At 31.8% G+C, this 16,001-nt stretch overlaps 2 protein-coding genes across 2 annotated transcripts in view; one reads left to right on the top strand and one right to left on the bottom strand.

Annotated features, from left to right (window-relative positions):
- Nucleotides 1-16,001, top strand: part of LOC127701296 (beta-catenin-like protein 1) — a 370,618-nt gene that overhangs the window by 28,502 nt on the left and 326,115 nt on the right. The gene's annotated exons all lie outside the window — the stretch shown is intronic.
- LOC127701346 (cytochrome b-c1 complex subunit Rieske, mitochondrial-like) lies at nt 3,268-15,889 on the bottom strand. The gene is made up of 4 exons (XM_052205237.1): nt 15,633-15,889; nt 12,009-12,152; nt 5,106-5,408; nt 3,268-3,544 (listed from the first exon to the last, which is right to left on the bottom strand). The coding sequence occupies exons 1-4, from the start codon at nt 15,829-15,831 to the stop codon at nt 3,381-3,383; spliced, it is 810 nt and encodes a 269-aa protein (XP_052061197.1). The 5' UTR covers nt 15,832-15,889; the 3' UTR covers nt 3,268-3,380.

Below are 16,001 nucleotides of genomic sequence, written 5' to 3'. Positions count from 1 at the left end.
GAAGGTTTGTGCACACATAAAATTGGTCTAATCCCACTGAATTTTGTGCCTGTACCATGTGTTGTATGTTCATCAGTTTTTAGGAGTGGGGTGTAGTAAATGTGTTCTGTTGTACCAATCAATATTTTTGGCAGTTCCTGTATTTTTTAAGTATTATAAAAGTATAATATGAAGAAGATTTGATATTAAAATGTAATTTCATCACACAACATTAAGATATTTACAATCCAATCTATAAGTCACAGTGACCCAATTTTTATTTAAATATATTGTATCTATGCCTACCTGGAAAAACAGAAGTGCAAATGATTAATTTCCACCCAGTTCCTGGTTAAAGGTTGTAATAGAAAGAATCTTTTTTTACTTTAATACAAATACCAGTACATCAAGGCAAAACAATTATTGAAAATACATATATAGTATGGTATGGCCTGAACTTTAAGGGTTAGGTTCAATGTACATTTTTGTAGTATGATGTGAAGCAGTAGAGACATTACAATGGTATCCCATCATACAATACTTCAAGATATAAACTACCAAACTTAACAGATTAAAAAGCACAACCTAATATAAGGCAAATGGTCCTTTTTTGTGGAAAATGTTTCAGTTTGGGGTGGTGACAAGTCAAAAGATATTATTCAAAAAGCAACTTATTAATTTGTAACAAATTAAAATATAGGTCCTTAGGATAGTGTAACCTTTATTTCAATGTTCAGTAAATAGTTTTTGTTGGGTCGGTATCAAATGACTCAAAAACTTGACACCTAGTGATGCTAATCTGGCAGAGGCATTGACATTAACTGTTTGGAAAAACCTTTATATTTCAGAAGGTAGAATAGCTAGATAATCCACAACAGCTGCCTTATGGTTCTAAGTTTCACTCTGGTACTTTGCCCATGACCTTATAATTCAGTAACGGCAGAAAATAAGACTGCAAACACTGAAATGTCTGGCCAGCTTTACAAATTACAACTGATCCATGTGTTAATATAGGTACCTTGTAACATTGACCCTACCCCCTTACATATAACACGTATAGTTGACCTATTCCTCATGCCTTTTATAGCTCACTATACATAATGTATACCATTGGGGGTGCTGCTGGGGTTCTGTTACCCCACCCTTTTCATATAATTTAATCTTAAAAATGTATGCCCTTTTCATATATTGCGTAGGTAAAAATGTACCCTTTCCCCATATTGGTTGGGTTTCGTGTAGTGCGTTGAAATGTGGAATATTTGAGACTAAGATTCCTTATGTAATGTTTACTTACGGCGAGACTTTCGGATGTGAAAAAAATGACAGGGCTTTCCATATCACAAGTAATGGAAACTTTATTGACCTTATCATATATTTCTGATAGTTTTCCCCACCTATTCGCATATTTTCAAGCTCGAAAATGTGACCTATTCCAGCTGCACATCCTATCACCTTGTATATAGGAAGTGCCCCCCCCCCCCCCCCCCAGGGTAACATTCACACTAAACTGCCATATTGTTGTTCTTTTCATGATGAATGGGATATATCTACAATACATTATACTTTCAGCCATTTTGTAATTTTTCTCCACCTATGAGCAGACTCCTTTTGCTTGAACACGATATTTTGATTCTGCTATAAGATTGCTGATGAGATTCATAAATATTTACATGCAAGACAGCTAATTTTTATCATAAATTTATCAAAATGTAGCTTTAAATGATAATTTTTGGTGCATCATAATATTTTTTGCAGCATATTGTTCAGCTTTTATCCCAATTTTCATTTTTAAATTAAATATAATTTAGAAATAATTGAAGAACTTTAAAATTTCTTTTATTGAAGGGACAAGTAATTAATATTAAAACTCCTTCTTTGGACGTCTAAAAGATATTAAGAAAATGACAGCTTTGAGGAAAAGATGGCACTTCCTCTGGACAAACAGCAATCAATGCGACATTTTTTTTACAGAGTAAAAAAATAACTAACTTTAACCCTCTATTGTTAAAAAAAATGCACACAACTAATTGCTTATCTACTATTTTCTCAGAAATCTATTTACAGTCTTTTGAATGTAGACCTCATTATTACTTGTCAAATAACTTTACATATGTTTATCAAATGTATAGATCCATGTTTTTAACATCCCAGTATAAGAGATTTATACTCTTATAACTAGATATGGAAAATAATTATTAAATACAAGAAAACTTAAGACAACCTTATCATGTTCAGTTACCCATATACTTTTTACAACAAATTTTTAAACCAAATACTGTTAACCTTTCAATTTGCATTGTTATATATATTGTATTGTGGAGAAGACTTTATAAGTATGTTTTACTTGTGTCTGATCCTTTTTTGCTTTGAGCAAATAAAATATGTTTAAACTAAAAACCTTTCATGGATAGAGAAACAGACTTGTTGCTGTGTATCATATTTGTTTTTCGTTCGTTCAGGCCATTAGTTTTCTTGTTTGAATTGTTTTACACTTGTCATTTCAGGGCCTTTTATAGCTTACTATGCAGTATAGGTTTTGCGCATAGTTGAATGGTATATCTATAGTTGTTAAATTCTATTTCATTTGGTCTCTAATGAAAATTTGTCTCATTAGCAATCATACTACATCTTCTTATTTTTATATTAATCCTGGAATTTAACCTGACAAATGGAATGAGGTCAAGACTATATGATACAAATCATATGGGCATATACTTGCTAAAAAAAATCAACATGCCAAATATTGTTGACTTATGTTATGAATGAAAGAAGATGTTGGGAATAAGTTAGGGTATTTCCATTAAAATGTATGTGGGAGGGTAGGAAGGGACTTTCAAAATATCCCTACAACCAAGAACCATTTTTTAGATAATTTTGCATAATGGTAATAGACACATACTGAAAAAAGACCCACAACCCATATTCAATAATTAAACTTCCCTTCTTACCCTCCGACATACATTTTAATGGAATAGCCCTTAATGAGACATACAACCAATAACACAGAAAGGTATCATATTGTTTTCAACAACAGACAAGTGTCTATACTTTATGCAGAAACTATCTAAGATCTGCCATCTGACAAAAAATAATCTAGAAAATTAACCTGACTACTGGAGTGTGATATTAAAGTCAAGGTTTAAGTCACATTGATAATATAAGTGTAATTTGAACTCCATAAAAATGTATGCTAACCTACATGAAAGTTGGGATGACATATGAAGGTATTGTTAGAAATGTTAAATCTAGGTCTTTCGTGAAAGGCAAGACAAAAATCAAAAGCTAATAAAAACTTGTCAAATTTCATTACAATCTGTTAACATATAAACTATCATCCACTGATACCATTGTACGTATTTTCACCGAAATAAATAAAATCATTGTTCTATTAAAATCATTGGTTAACCAATAACCAGCATTGTTCCTTCTGGAAACGAATGATCAGGGATGTCAAGGTTCAATGGAGCTGGACCTTTCCTTATCCTTCCAGATAAATCATAATGAGATCCGTGACAGGGACAGAAATAACCATTATAATCTCCAGCCATAGGAACAGGTACACACCCTTTAAAAATAAACAAAAAGTAATTTACATGGTAGTTAATATGATGATGATGATGATGATGATGGGTGTGTTTAATGACCTTGACTGGCTATAAATCCCTCGCATGGTTGGTTATAATAAAATATATAGGAATGATAAAACAATGAAATTGCTTAAAAATTGTGTATACAGTCATGCATTTTATCTGCAAAGTTTAGTACCTTGGACATTACATTATTTCTGTACATTGGCAGTGTTCCCAGTAGTTTTCATTACAAAATATTATTGTCTTTCTTCTAGTGTTGCTTAAAATTTCAGCATAAATTTATTTCTATACATGAAGATTTTATGTAGTTTTAACCTCCCCATTGTTATAATACAGGATAATAAACTAGATTACGATACAAATGCCCCCTTCTGCAGCCTTATCACAAGAAGTCAGTTGTAATTCTACAAAAAGTAGGTCAACAAAATGAAATACAAAAGTCGATCTGTAAGTCATCCTTAATGTACCAAACAAAAGTCCAAGAAAAGTCTAGACAGGTACAATTTTCAAGAAGTTTTCAGAGTTCAAGGGACGTAATTCTGTGAAAGGTTGGTCAACCTGAATAAAATGCAAACTCAATCAGTAAGTCATTGTTTTATAGAATGTAACAAACAAAAAAAACTTCAGATAAACAAGCATTACAAAATAAACTCCAGACAGATACAGTCTTCATGAAATATTTTAAGTTCATGGGTTATAATTGTGCAAAAAGTACATCAACAGTGCAATCTGAATCTGTTAATCATCATTTACACTAATGTATCAGATATCAGATAATATCAGCAGGCAGAACACAAAAAAGGTATGGATAGAACGATGGTAACACTATGCCCCAGACACTCTTTGAAGTAGCATAATAAAACAGAATAATCCTTTTGTGCAAGTATTAAAATGTTCACCTAGAGGGATTTCTCTCAAATTTGGATGACAAATTTTGCTGTTTGTGGATGCTTATCCTTCCAATACATTTATTGTTGACCTATGTAGTTTTCTTTACTTCACTTTCTCTCATTTGCAAATTGGATCTGTGTTCATTTGAAAAATTTGTCCATTTTTGATTATTTTGGTGTGTTTAGTTTCCAGATAAATACATCATCTTTGCTTAAAAGTCTGTATGTAGAATCACTGCAAAATGTTCATAAAGTTGTTTTTCCAGTCTTCAAATTGAAACTTTACAGTTGTGAGATGAGGATCTTTTTCAATTTGTTTGGTTGCTATTTGCTTTTTATCGATTAATTCTGTGACATGACATGTGTGTTGGAATGATAACATTGGTGTACTTGTATGAATACTCGAGTTAGCATATGTACAAAGAGAAACATAAGATTAACATATATTTCTTCTACCTATTAGTTGATAAGTACCAAATATATAATAATATAAGTAATGAGAAATATTACTTTAATTAAATTCTTTGTATGCAAATGAACTAGGTTACGAACAACTATATCAATGTGGTAGAACATATAACTCTATGGTACCACAGTACAAGAGGCTAGTAACAGAAGTGGTGATTTATTTTGAGTGACTTCTTACCTAAATGTGTACAGACTCCTAACATAACAGCCCACTCTGGCTTTTGTGTTCTATCCAAGTCGTGTTGGGGATCTCTCAAGGATGCTAAATCAACACCTGCTTCAGTTTCGATTTCTTCTTCTGTTCTATGCCTAATAAATACTGGTTTGCCTCGCCATTTTACTGTTAAATTCTCTCCCACAGGGACATCAGCGAGATCTACCTCAACCTTGGCTAATGCTAAAATATCAGCTGATACATCTATTACTCCCATTAAATCTTGTACAAATGATTTAGCGACATATGTACCTGCAAGTGCACCACCTGGAAAAAATTCAAAAATCAATACACTGTTAACTAATAATGCATACAATTATTAGTGTCGAGAAAAAGAAAGAAATAGTTGACCATTTATTTAAGATACATTGTAGTCAAATAAATACACAAATCTACTTTTGATGGAAAGGTGGTAGTCTCTTTTCAAAACAATTGAATTACACCTTGGTTTAATATTTTTAGTTGGAGTTCTTTACCCTTTTAGCACATTATTGCTATTTCGCAACAGCAAGTTTTTATTGTCAAAGGAAGCCAGAGTATTCAGAGAGAACCACCACCCTTAGATAGGAAAATTTTCAATCCTTGTCAATTATGATAGTTGAACACACCTGGCCACAGGTGAGATTTGAAACTCACAACCTCAGTGTTGACAGGCTAGTGATCATTAATAGTCATGATCTACATGTACCTAGACCACTGGGTCAATGAGGCCCCTACAACTTGGTTTTAAAGTGTTGCTGGATTGTTGTCTCATTGCAGTTTACTCAATATTACTTTCCTTCATCTATTCTAATGTCTTAGTTACAGAAATAAATGGAAATTTTTTTAATTATACCAATAATCTAAATTTCAAACTTTTCCAATCAAGTTGTACATCTCAAGTTGGTGTATCATCCAGCTGAACCTACTTTTGAGGAAATAACAGACATTGCTTTAGTTTGACTTATTTTTTGCAGTGCCTACAGATTTATAGCTAATCTTTGGTATGTTGTTGTATGCTGTGGATTCATTTATTTTTTAGGGTATCAATTTTTCGTGTTGAGAAATAATTGTATTTTCGTGGATATTTGATTTCGTGTTTTTGCCTAGCTTGCATAAAAGCCTATAGAAAATTTGTACTTTGTTAACATTTAAATTTGTGGTTCATTTCACCACAAAATCCACGAAAATAATTATCCCTTGATTAATAACGATTCCACAGTAATAGGTTACATATCAAGTTTTAGAATTGGTTTTAGTTGTCAATTTGTTTTTTTTTTTAATCATGTAACTTGTTGCTGATTGCAATTACTGAAAATACAAAGAAGGCAAATTATCACTTACATTAATGCTTTAAGAACCTTATAAGTATAATCAGTTTGAAATTTTGAATATTAATTACAGCCAGTAAAAAAACTTGGAAGTCAGAATTTCAATGAATAGCAAATCACCATGTGTTTGCCAGTTAAAACTCTGAGGCCACTAAAAGTTTAGTAATAATGTGTACCGGTATTCTCATTACAAAGAAACCAAAGATTTCTATTTATATCATCCAGAGTATGCATGAAATATCTGGATGGTAAGAAATCAATCAATCAATTAATCAATCTATCTATTTATAATTCCCACATCAACTTAAAAGTAACATTTGCATGACAGTTTAAAAGGCAAATAAGAATATGTGCCCATAGGACAAGATATCCTTCTTCTCACTAACACACTATCACAATTCCATGATCAATTAAACCATAAATCTGTATCACAATCCTAATTTGGGATACATTTTAGGAAGTTCATATCATAATGAACGCTCATTGGCAATCATACCACATCTTCTTATTTTTATGTTTACTAAGTTTCAAGTAGATGTGGTCACTACAACTTAAATCAAAACTTTAACCTAATAAAGAAAGAAGGAAAAAATAATGCCCCCTTCTTTCATAGGCAGGGTATACAAATTTGATCTATGAAATAGTATAAATTGATGTACACATGTATTTTACTTGACATTGTTTCTTCACAAATCCAAAATTAAAGAACAAGAACTAGTGTAAATATAAGATGTATTATATGGGGAAAACACCCAGAGTAAAAAAGTGATTTATAGACGTATTTATACTTTTGGGTATTTAGCGTTTAAATACAGCGATAATTAACGATATCATACGTGACAGGGGGCTACATCAAATTGACTCTGATATTTAGCAACACAATAATTAATCAACCGATTATACACATCTCTCTCTTGTGGTGTATGCTGGAAATTATTTTAAAAATTTTACGATATATTAATAATCGTTTATTTTATATATTCAGAATAAATAGTTTGACCGTTTATACAGAAAATAACATAAATTTAAAATAAAAAAATGTGGTATGATTGCAAACGAGACAACTATCCACCAGCGCCAAATGACAGATGAAAGCAATCATATGTCAGCATACAGCCCTCGACAATGAGAGAATCTATACTGAATAGTAAGCTCTAAAAGGTCACGACACAAAACAATTCATACCAGAAAATAAGTCATCCTGTTGCTGTAAAGAGTTCATAACAGTTGTGTTTATGAGTTTTAAAAGTATAAATCTTGTAATTGCTTTCTTTTGCTTACTGCGCTATGTACATAGCCTGTATGTCAGTTTGATTTTTCATGAAAAAAGAAACTGGCACTACTAAATAATTGAAATTTCCACTACTGGTAGTATGGAAGTATAAATGAAAATTGATAGAATTTTTCCTTATATCCTTTGCCAAAGATGTAGTATATATTGTGATATGTTAAAAATATGAAAAACACAATGATAGTTCACCGAGTTTGTTTCAAGCTACAGGCTGTGAAAACATGAAACATTTTGTATAGATTATACTGAGAAAATCTTTAAGGTATCATTATATGAATATCTAAAGATAAAATGAATGATAGAATTTCAAAATAAAATGTGAGAAGATAGCTCTTATAAAATGCTTTCAGAATAACAACAGAAAAAAATGAGTCACTATGCATTTTATCCTGTTTAGCATACATGGCAATCCCCATACAACATAAAATAGAACACTTTCCTGTTAACTGTAATAGATATTATGTAGTAGACAGGGTCCTGGCTCCATGTTGAAGACCGTACTTTGACCTATAATTGTTAACTTTTTATACATTGTGACTTGGATTGAGAGTTGTCTCATTGGCACTCATACCACATCTTCTTATTTGTATGTACATTTGTTTCAAATATTTCTGCATCAGTGATGTTTTAAACGGTCATGATAATGAAGTGTGATAAAAGGCAGTTTTAAATAAAATGCTCCGCTGGGCGCAGCTTGATACGACCGCAGAGGTCGAACCCTGAACAGTTGGGGCAAGTATGGACACAACATTCAAGCTTGATACAGCACTGAATTTGGATTGTGATTAAATATTTGACACAGCATAGGTTTCTGACACAGAATGAATGTGGTCTAAGAACTTAAAATTTTTTAATTTACCTATTCAAACCATATCATTATTATTTGCTTTTATATATAAATCAGAAATAACCCATTTATAAAATGGAAAATTTTAAAGAAAAAAAAAATCCCTCCCCTAAATTTTTTGAACCCCCTTATGATTCATCACCCCCAAACTCAATCCCAGCCTTCCCTTTGTGGTATGGTACCTTGCAGTACAATTTCAGAGAGATCCATACACTTGAACACAAGTTATTGTCTGGAAACTAGAAAAATGCTTGTTTTTAGGCCCCTTTTTGGCCCCAAATTCCTAAACGTTTAGGGCAATTACCCCCAAACTCAATTCCAGTTTTTCCTTTATGACATGGAACCTTGTAGTACAATTTCAGAAATATCCAAACACTAACACACAAGTTATTGTCATGAAACTAGAAAAATGCTTGTTTTTTGCCCCTTTTTTTGCCCCTAAATAGTAATTCCTAAAATTTTGAGACAATTACCCCTAAATCAATCCCAGCATTCCCTGTGTGATAGGGAACCGTGTGGTACAATTTCAGAGAGATCCATACACTTGAACACAAGTTATTGTCTGGAAACTAGAAAAATACTTATTTTTTACCCCTTTTTGGCCCCTTATTCCTCAATGTTTTGAGCAATTACCCCCAAACTCAATTCCAGATTTCCCTTTGTGATATGGAACCTTGTAGTACAATTTCAGAAAGATCCATACACTTACACACAAGTTATTGTCATGAAACTAGAAAAATGCTTGTTTTTTGCCCCTTTTTTGGTCCCTAATTCCTAATATTTTGAGGCAATTACCCCCAAAATCAATCCCAGCATTCCTTTTGTGATATGGAACCTTTTGGTACAATGTCAGAGAGATCCATACACTAACACACAAGTTATGTCTGGAAGTTACAAAAATGCTTATTTTTGGCCCCTTTTTGGCCCCTAATTCCTTAACTGTTGGTACCATAACCCCCAAAATCAATCCCAACCTTCCTAATGTGGTATTGAACCTTATGGTAAAGTTTCATAGAGATCCATTCACTTAAACTAAAGTTAGAGTGCGAAAACCAATGTGTCTTCCGACGACGCCAACGTCATACCAATAATTTTGCGGTCGTGGTCGTATAAAAACGTATCAGAAATATCGATTTATCTTCAATTTTCAATCATCACACTATAATACAATGCATTCAATTGCATTTGTTTTTTGGTTCCGTGTTGAAGACCGTAATTTGACCTATAATGGTTTACTTTTACAAATTGTGACTTGGATGGAGAGTTGTCTCATTGGCACTCAAACATTTTTGTACCACATCTTCTTATATCTATTCAATGCCATTTTAATTTCTAAGCTATGTTCACAATCGACCTTGTCTATGCAGAGATCAGTGCGAGCGGCCAGAGTAATGTTCTACATATTTTCAACTTTATCAGTTTCCATGCCATTAAAAGTAATTAAATATCTTGTATTTAACACGCTTTGACATAAAATAAGATCAAACTTCCGAATGACCCTCCACTAAATTATTAAAATATTCCCAGTGGCATTAACCGTACTGGCCATGATATCTCAGTGTAGATTAGGTACCAGGGTTAAGATTTTAAACATCTGTATTAGGGGGATGGCCATTTGATTTTGAGGGGGGCGGGGTGATTTTAGAAAACTAATATTCTAGAAGGAGTTAATTAATAATAATTATGACCAAGGCAGGATGGAAAAGAATAATCTGCAACACAAAATGAAGGAAATAAATTGTGTACAAAAGTTGAATAAACTAATCAAATGGTTGCCCTTTTGCAGTAACTGTATGTCTTTTGTGTTGGGATGCCAAAACGTTAATGTTATTTACAAATGTGCCAAAACCTGCAAATCTATTTTAGACAGAAGGAGAGGTTTTTTATATCGATAATGTTTAGACTATAAAGTTTTCGTAATTTGTTTTAGAAATTTTAATAAGTACATAATTTTATAAAGTCCTTTATTGTTTGATGAAATTTTACTTTTTGTCTCTCATAATTCTTTTAAGAATGGCATTAATATCTATTTATGTTTTTATGATATATGTAAATATTGTATTGTGTATATTAATGGTGAGACGTTAATAAACTATCTATCTTTCTATCTATAGAAAAGGGTACATTTTTATCAATTGTCACCTGGTGAGACTGTACAAGGTAAAACAAGGATTCCACATGGCTAAGGTGTTAATTAATTTATGACCTAATGCTATGTATATGAAGTGAGCCCCGCTTATTTATCTAATTTATTCTTCCCGTTAAGTGATTGACCTCAGCGTGAATTCGTGACAATTAAAGGTACAATTAAAGCCAGGCGGCATATCAGATCGTATATTACTGCAACCAACAACACAGCAGTAGTCCGTTTTAAATCTTTTATTGTGTCATTGTTAATAAAGTTGTCTCGCCAATATAATTTTTTATATTTTGATTCAAATGATGCTCATGTTGCTTGGACATGTAAACGCAAACACTTAATCAGATGAATGTTTTTTCCAAATCTGCATGGTCACTGCTTATCAACTGTTAGCCCCCAGTTGATGAACTCTCGGTAATTATCGCGTGATTTCATAGTTTGGCTAATTAGATTAGACATGCGCAGTTAAATGTGAAACAGGTGTATTGTGATGCAATATTTTACAGAAAATTGTGACTTTAAAGGGGCACTAGCTACGAGATATATAAAAAATATACAATACGATTTTTTTTGTTCAATCATTTATAAAGTGAAATAGTGAAATAATATATCGCTTTTAGCAGCCAGTATGGTTCAATTTTGTCAAAATAAGCTAAGAAATTTTGAGGATGAATTATTCACTTGCAAGTGAATAATTCGACCTCATTGAATCCGTATTCATGTGAACTTCATTTTAACCCCTTGGCTAGAGATGGATACCGCATGCATTGTGCGTGTTCAATTATTTAAAGGAAAAGAATGTCAATATTGAAAGTGAAACAAAGGTAAATCATCACAAAAAATCATTCTTATACAGGTCAAAACGCTGATTAACATATATTTTTAATCTATAATATGAAATTAAACAGACCTAGAAAAATCCAAAAGCACGAGTCTGCTATCTATTTATATCTTTATTTATGTTTAAATTGCTTATATGGCAATCGGAGGTCTTCGGGGTCAACTCAACAGTTAATTAGATGGTGTCTAGACTAAAATACAACGAATCGAAGCTACATATTATCGAGCCAATGCCCGTAATATTGTTAATTTTAGACTTTTTATAGTTTGGATTAATGTTTTACAATGTAATAAATCAAATATGAGAATTTGAGTCAAATCGGTGAACATGAATTTGACAGCTAGTGCCCCTTTAAAAAATGGCAAACATATTTGAACACACATGTAAATAGTTCAATATGAACCTGAGCTAAAGGTTGTGTTACTTCACAGTACTCACCTCCAACCATCAAATAGGAAAAGAGTTTCCTTTGTGGTTCTGTTTGTACTTGAGATATGTTTACATCTTTAGAAGGTGATCTTTTATATGACGAGTAGTCTGGAAAATTTATATCTGTATGGGAATATCTTACTTGTTGGGGTCCTGAAAAAATAAAGTACAATCATTTAGTCACACTTTAGAATCCAACATTCTTCCTCTCTTTTGAGCTGTACTTCCAATCCCACAAATAAAATTATATCATTTCACTGCACTTGAAAGCAACTAAAATATATTTATTGACAAATTCACTGCATTGTTTCTTGTATAAAAACTACATTTTGTGTACTCAGCCAGAATATGAACAATTAGTCAATCATGAATATTTTTTGCCAAACATTTAGAAGCCTTTCATATCTATACAGTAGTCAGTATCATAGTTTGGGTTTTCTTCACTGTTGAAGGTTGTATGGTGACCTTAAATCCAAGTCATTTGAACTCTGTTTGGATAGTTGTCTCTGTGATGATCATACCACATCTCCCTATTTTACATTTAACAGTGCTTAAACAAAAATGTTTGGACTTAAAAACAGTGCTTAATGAAAAAAATGTCCATAAAATGTGTTGTTGTAGGCATGAAAATTAAGGATAATAAGTAGGCAGGAAACACTTAAGTTTGTTTTAATCTAATATGAGGCAGGTGTTACCTGTGAAAGAGGACCAAGTCTGTTAGCTAACCATGTAAAAACAGTTTTTTATCACTTAATATTTTTCAAAATTAAATTAATAAAATCATTTCGATTCATATTACTAAGGAAATTATTTTTTTTACTTTGTGCAATGACATTTTAAATCATATACAGAAACCAGAAAAATAAAGTGGAAAAACCATATGTCACTGTCTTCATAATTGAGTCCTGAACACTAAAATAACCAGGTTTAAAGAATTTCTTGCATAATTTTGGCATGTTGAAAAGTAAGCTGCGAATTCGTTGTTATTATGCATTTTATTTGTAACGTCATTATCTATGTAAACAAAGAAACTTGGTCTACACTGTTTGTTTATAATTATTCATTCTACATGAAATCGGAGAAGATAGAAATGTCAGATTTATCTCGGAAACTCATTTTGAATTTGATTCTCATCTTATAAAATTGAATGTTAAATCAGCATCAAAGACTTGTTTTTATGAGAAAAAAAAACGTTAATATTCAACCTCTTTAACAGGAAACACCTGCCTCGTATTTACAGATTGGTAATCAGATATACAAAATTGTGGCATATGCTCCTTTTGATGTAATCAAATAGAAAATTGGTGGAAGAAAAGAAAACCTGGAATGGATTTCAGCGCAAACGCTTAAATCAGAAAATTTAAATTGAGAGACTTTGGGTTCATTAGTAAAGAATTTTCTTTATATTGATTTTCCCTCTGGTACAAGCCAAATCAGCACCTTGTCAAATCGGCACTTAGTCAAATCCGAACCTATTTAAAATCATTTCGGCATTTGATAATTCAATTGGCACCTTATATTATTTTTACTGTTTTCTTTTCTTTTATTTGAGAATAGTTTTTTTTTTTTTTTTTATATAAATATGTTAATGCAAAACTTACAATTTCAGAGGTTCATTTCGTACATTGTTTAAAACTCAGCACATGTTATTAAAGGGGCATTAGCTACGACATATAAAAAAAATTAAATTATGATTTTTTTTTTTGTTCAATCATCAATGAAAGTGATATAGTGAAATACTAATTCACTTTTAGCAGCCAATTTGGTTCATTTTTGTCAAAATAAGCTAAGAAATATCGCTGATGAATTATTCACTTGCAATCCGTATTCACAATGATTCATGTGACCTTCAATTTAACCCCTTAGATGGAGATGGGTTACGCAAGTATTCAGTTATTAAAAGGAACAGAATGTCAACACTGAAAATGAAACAAGGATGAATCATTTGGTTGACTGATTCGATCCACAAAAAAATCTTTCTTACACATGTAAAAATGATGATAAACATACATTTTAACCTACAATATGAAATCAAAGACCTAGAAAAATACAATTGCATGTGGACGCTATCTGTTCATATTTATATTTATGTTTATATCAGGTTATATTATTGTTAATTATATGACTTCTAGACAAAAAACACACGAAACGTTGATACATATTATCGAGTCCATGCATTGTTAATTGTTTATTTTAGACTTTTTGTAATTTGGATATACGTTTTAGTATGTTATAAATCAAATATGAGAATTTGAGTCAAATCGGTGAGGATGAATTTGATAGCTAATGCCCCTTTAAGCAGTAAGAATGCACAATAAACAATAATCAGTTGGCTTTCTGTTTAAAGTTTTATCAATATTCTATTAATATTGTTTTGATTTGTTATCATTTTAAAAACTTATGAACTTACAGACAATAACCTGTTTGTTGTTTTAAGGGCTGAATTATTTTGGTTAGGGGTCTCTATATATAATTCCGGGGGCCAGTAATAAACTGTATCATCGATGATTGCAAGTTTGTTATGCTTGCAAGTTCGGGACATTTGGGGATTTCCAATTTTTTTTCGTGACGTCATGCAAAAGTATTTATCATCTGCAAGGTGCTACTTCAAAAATACTTAACCGGATATTTTTCATTGCATTTTCACTAATATCAGCTTGAAAAAGGGAATTTGAGTATGTTCTTGCATATTACTTGTGTAAACGTCTATTTCCACTATTACTGTTTTATTCCTCTCCTAGAATTTCTTTGAATTCTTGGGAAAATCCTTTCAGCAATGTTATTGACATCTCAACAATGAGTCATCATCTATTTTTAGGTTATGTGGCATTCTTTTTCCCTTTTTTGAAGGGCAAGAGTATTATTTTTTGAAGTCTGTATATGAGTGTATTTTTTATGATCAGAAAATGATTTGATATATTTTGATAAAACAAAACCTGCTGAATATTGGCTCGTAAAAGTAATTTATGAATCCAATGCCATTGAATGCAAATTGAATGAAAAAATACTTTGATGCATTAATGACATCGTTATAGTTATCTTAAAGTGTTTAAAGTGTTTAATGCTGGATTTTGCAATTGACCATTGAAAGTCACGTGTAAAAATTGGAATAATTTTTGAATAGAGAATAAAAAAGTTAGTATATCCCATTTCTCTTTTTTTTCGAGATACTCATTTGTTATTTGATCTCAAATTTATTCCGTAATATTCATATACATAATACAATAGGCCTGACCTATATAGTTGCACATGTGCAAAAACCACCGACCAAGACAAATGTCACGAACTTACAAGCATGTCTACTTATTTTACGGAATCGGGTCACAATACGAAACATAGACAGATTGACCATGTTTCTGAAGCTATTCATCAATTAAGTGTATCAGACAGTTTGCAAATAAGTAAAGAATATTTCCATTCATAGTGGATAATATTTGCTCCCAGGTTGTGATTAATTTCTTCTGTTTCGAGTTAGGGTAAATTATGAACTTCCAATCATTGAGGACAAACCTTGCATAATCAGCGTGTAGATGAAATGTTTTGGGAGTGCATCAATTTCTATAACTAAACAATTAATTGGATATAATGAGACACAAATATCAGTTTGTTTTGTGTAACGATCAAATTACATACTACACCAGTTATTTGAAATGCTGACTGCTGATTTCGGTGCCAACTTATGTAACGAATATGTAGATTTCTTATCGTGCTGGGACGGTTTTAATGACACGACTTCTGGTGCTAGTGAAGCTGAAGGTAGTATCGGTCTGGTAATTTTCCCTATCAGTTGTGAAACTGCTGGAAGAGCACCGGACTTAGGTAGGGAATACATATCCCGAAATTTGTCCAAAATTCAAGGTGACCGGAAGAGAATATTATGTCGGTAGTTGCTCTAGTACCTGTCTGAAAAATACCAATTAATAATCTACTCTGAAGTCTTAAATTGAAAATTTGAATTTGCATTAAGGTCTAAGTATAAATTTATCAAGATAATATTTGAAC

This window comes from Mytilus californianus, unplaced genomic scaffold (genome assembly GCF_021869535.1).
Source record: "Mytilus californianus isolate M0D057914Y unplaced genomic scaffold, xbMytCali1.0.p SCAF_5, whole genome shotgun sequence".
Classification (NCBI taxonomy): Eukaryota; Metazoa; Mollusca; class Bivalvia; order Mytilida; family Mytilidae; genus Mytilus; species Mytilus californianus.
Note: the sequence above shows the minus strand (reverse complement) of the source record. Positions and strands in the feature narration are given on the sequence as shown.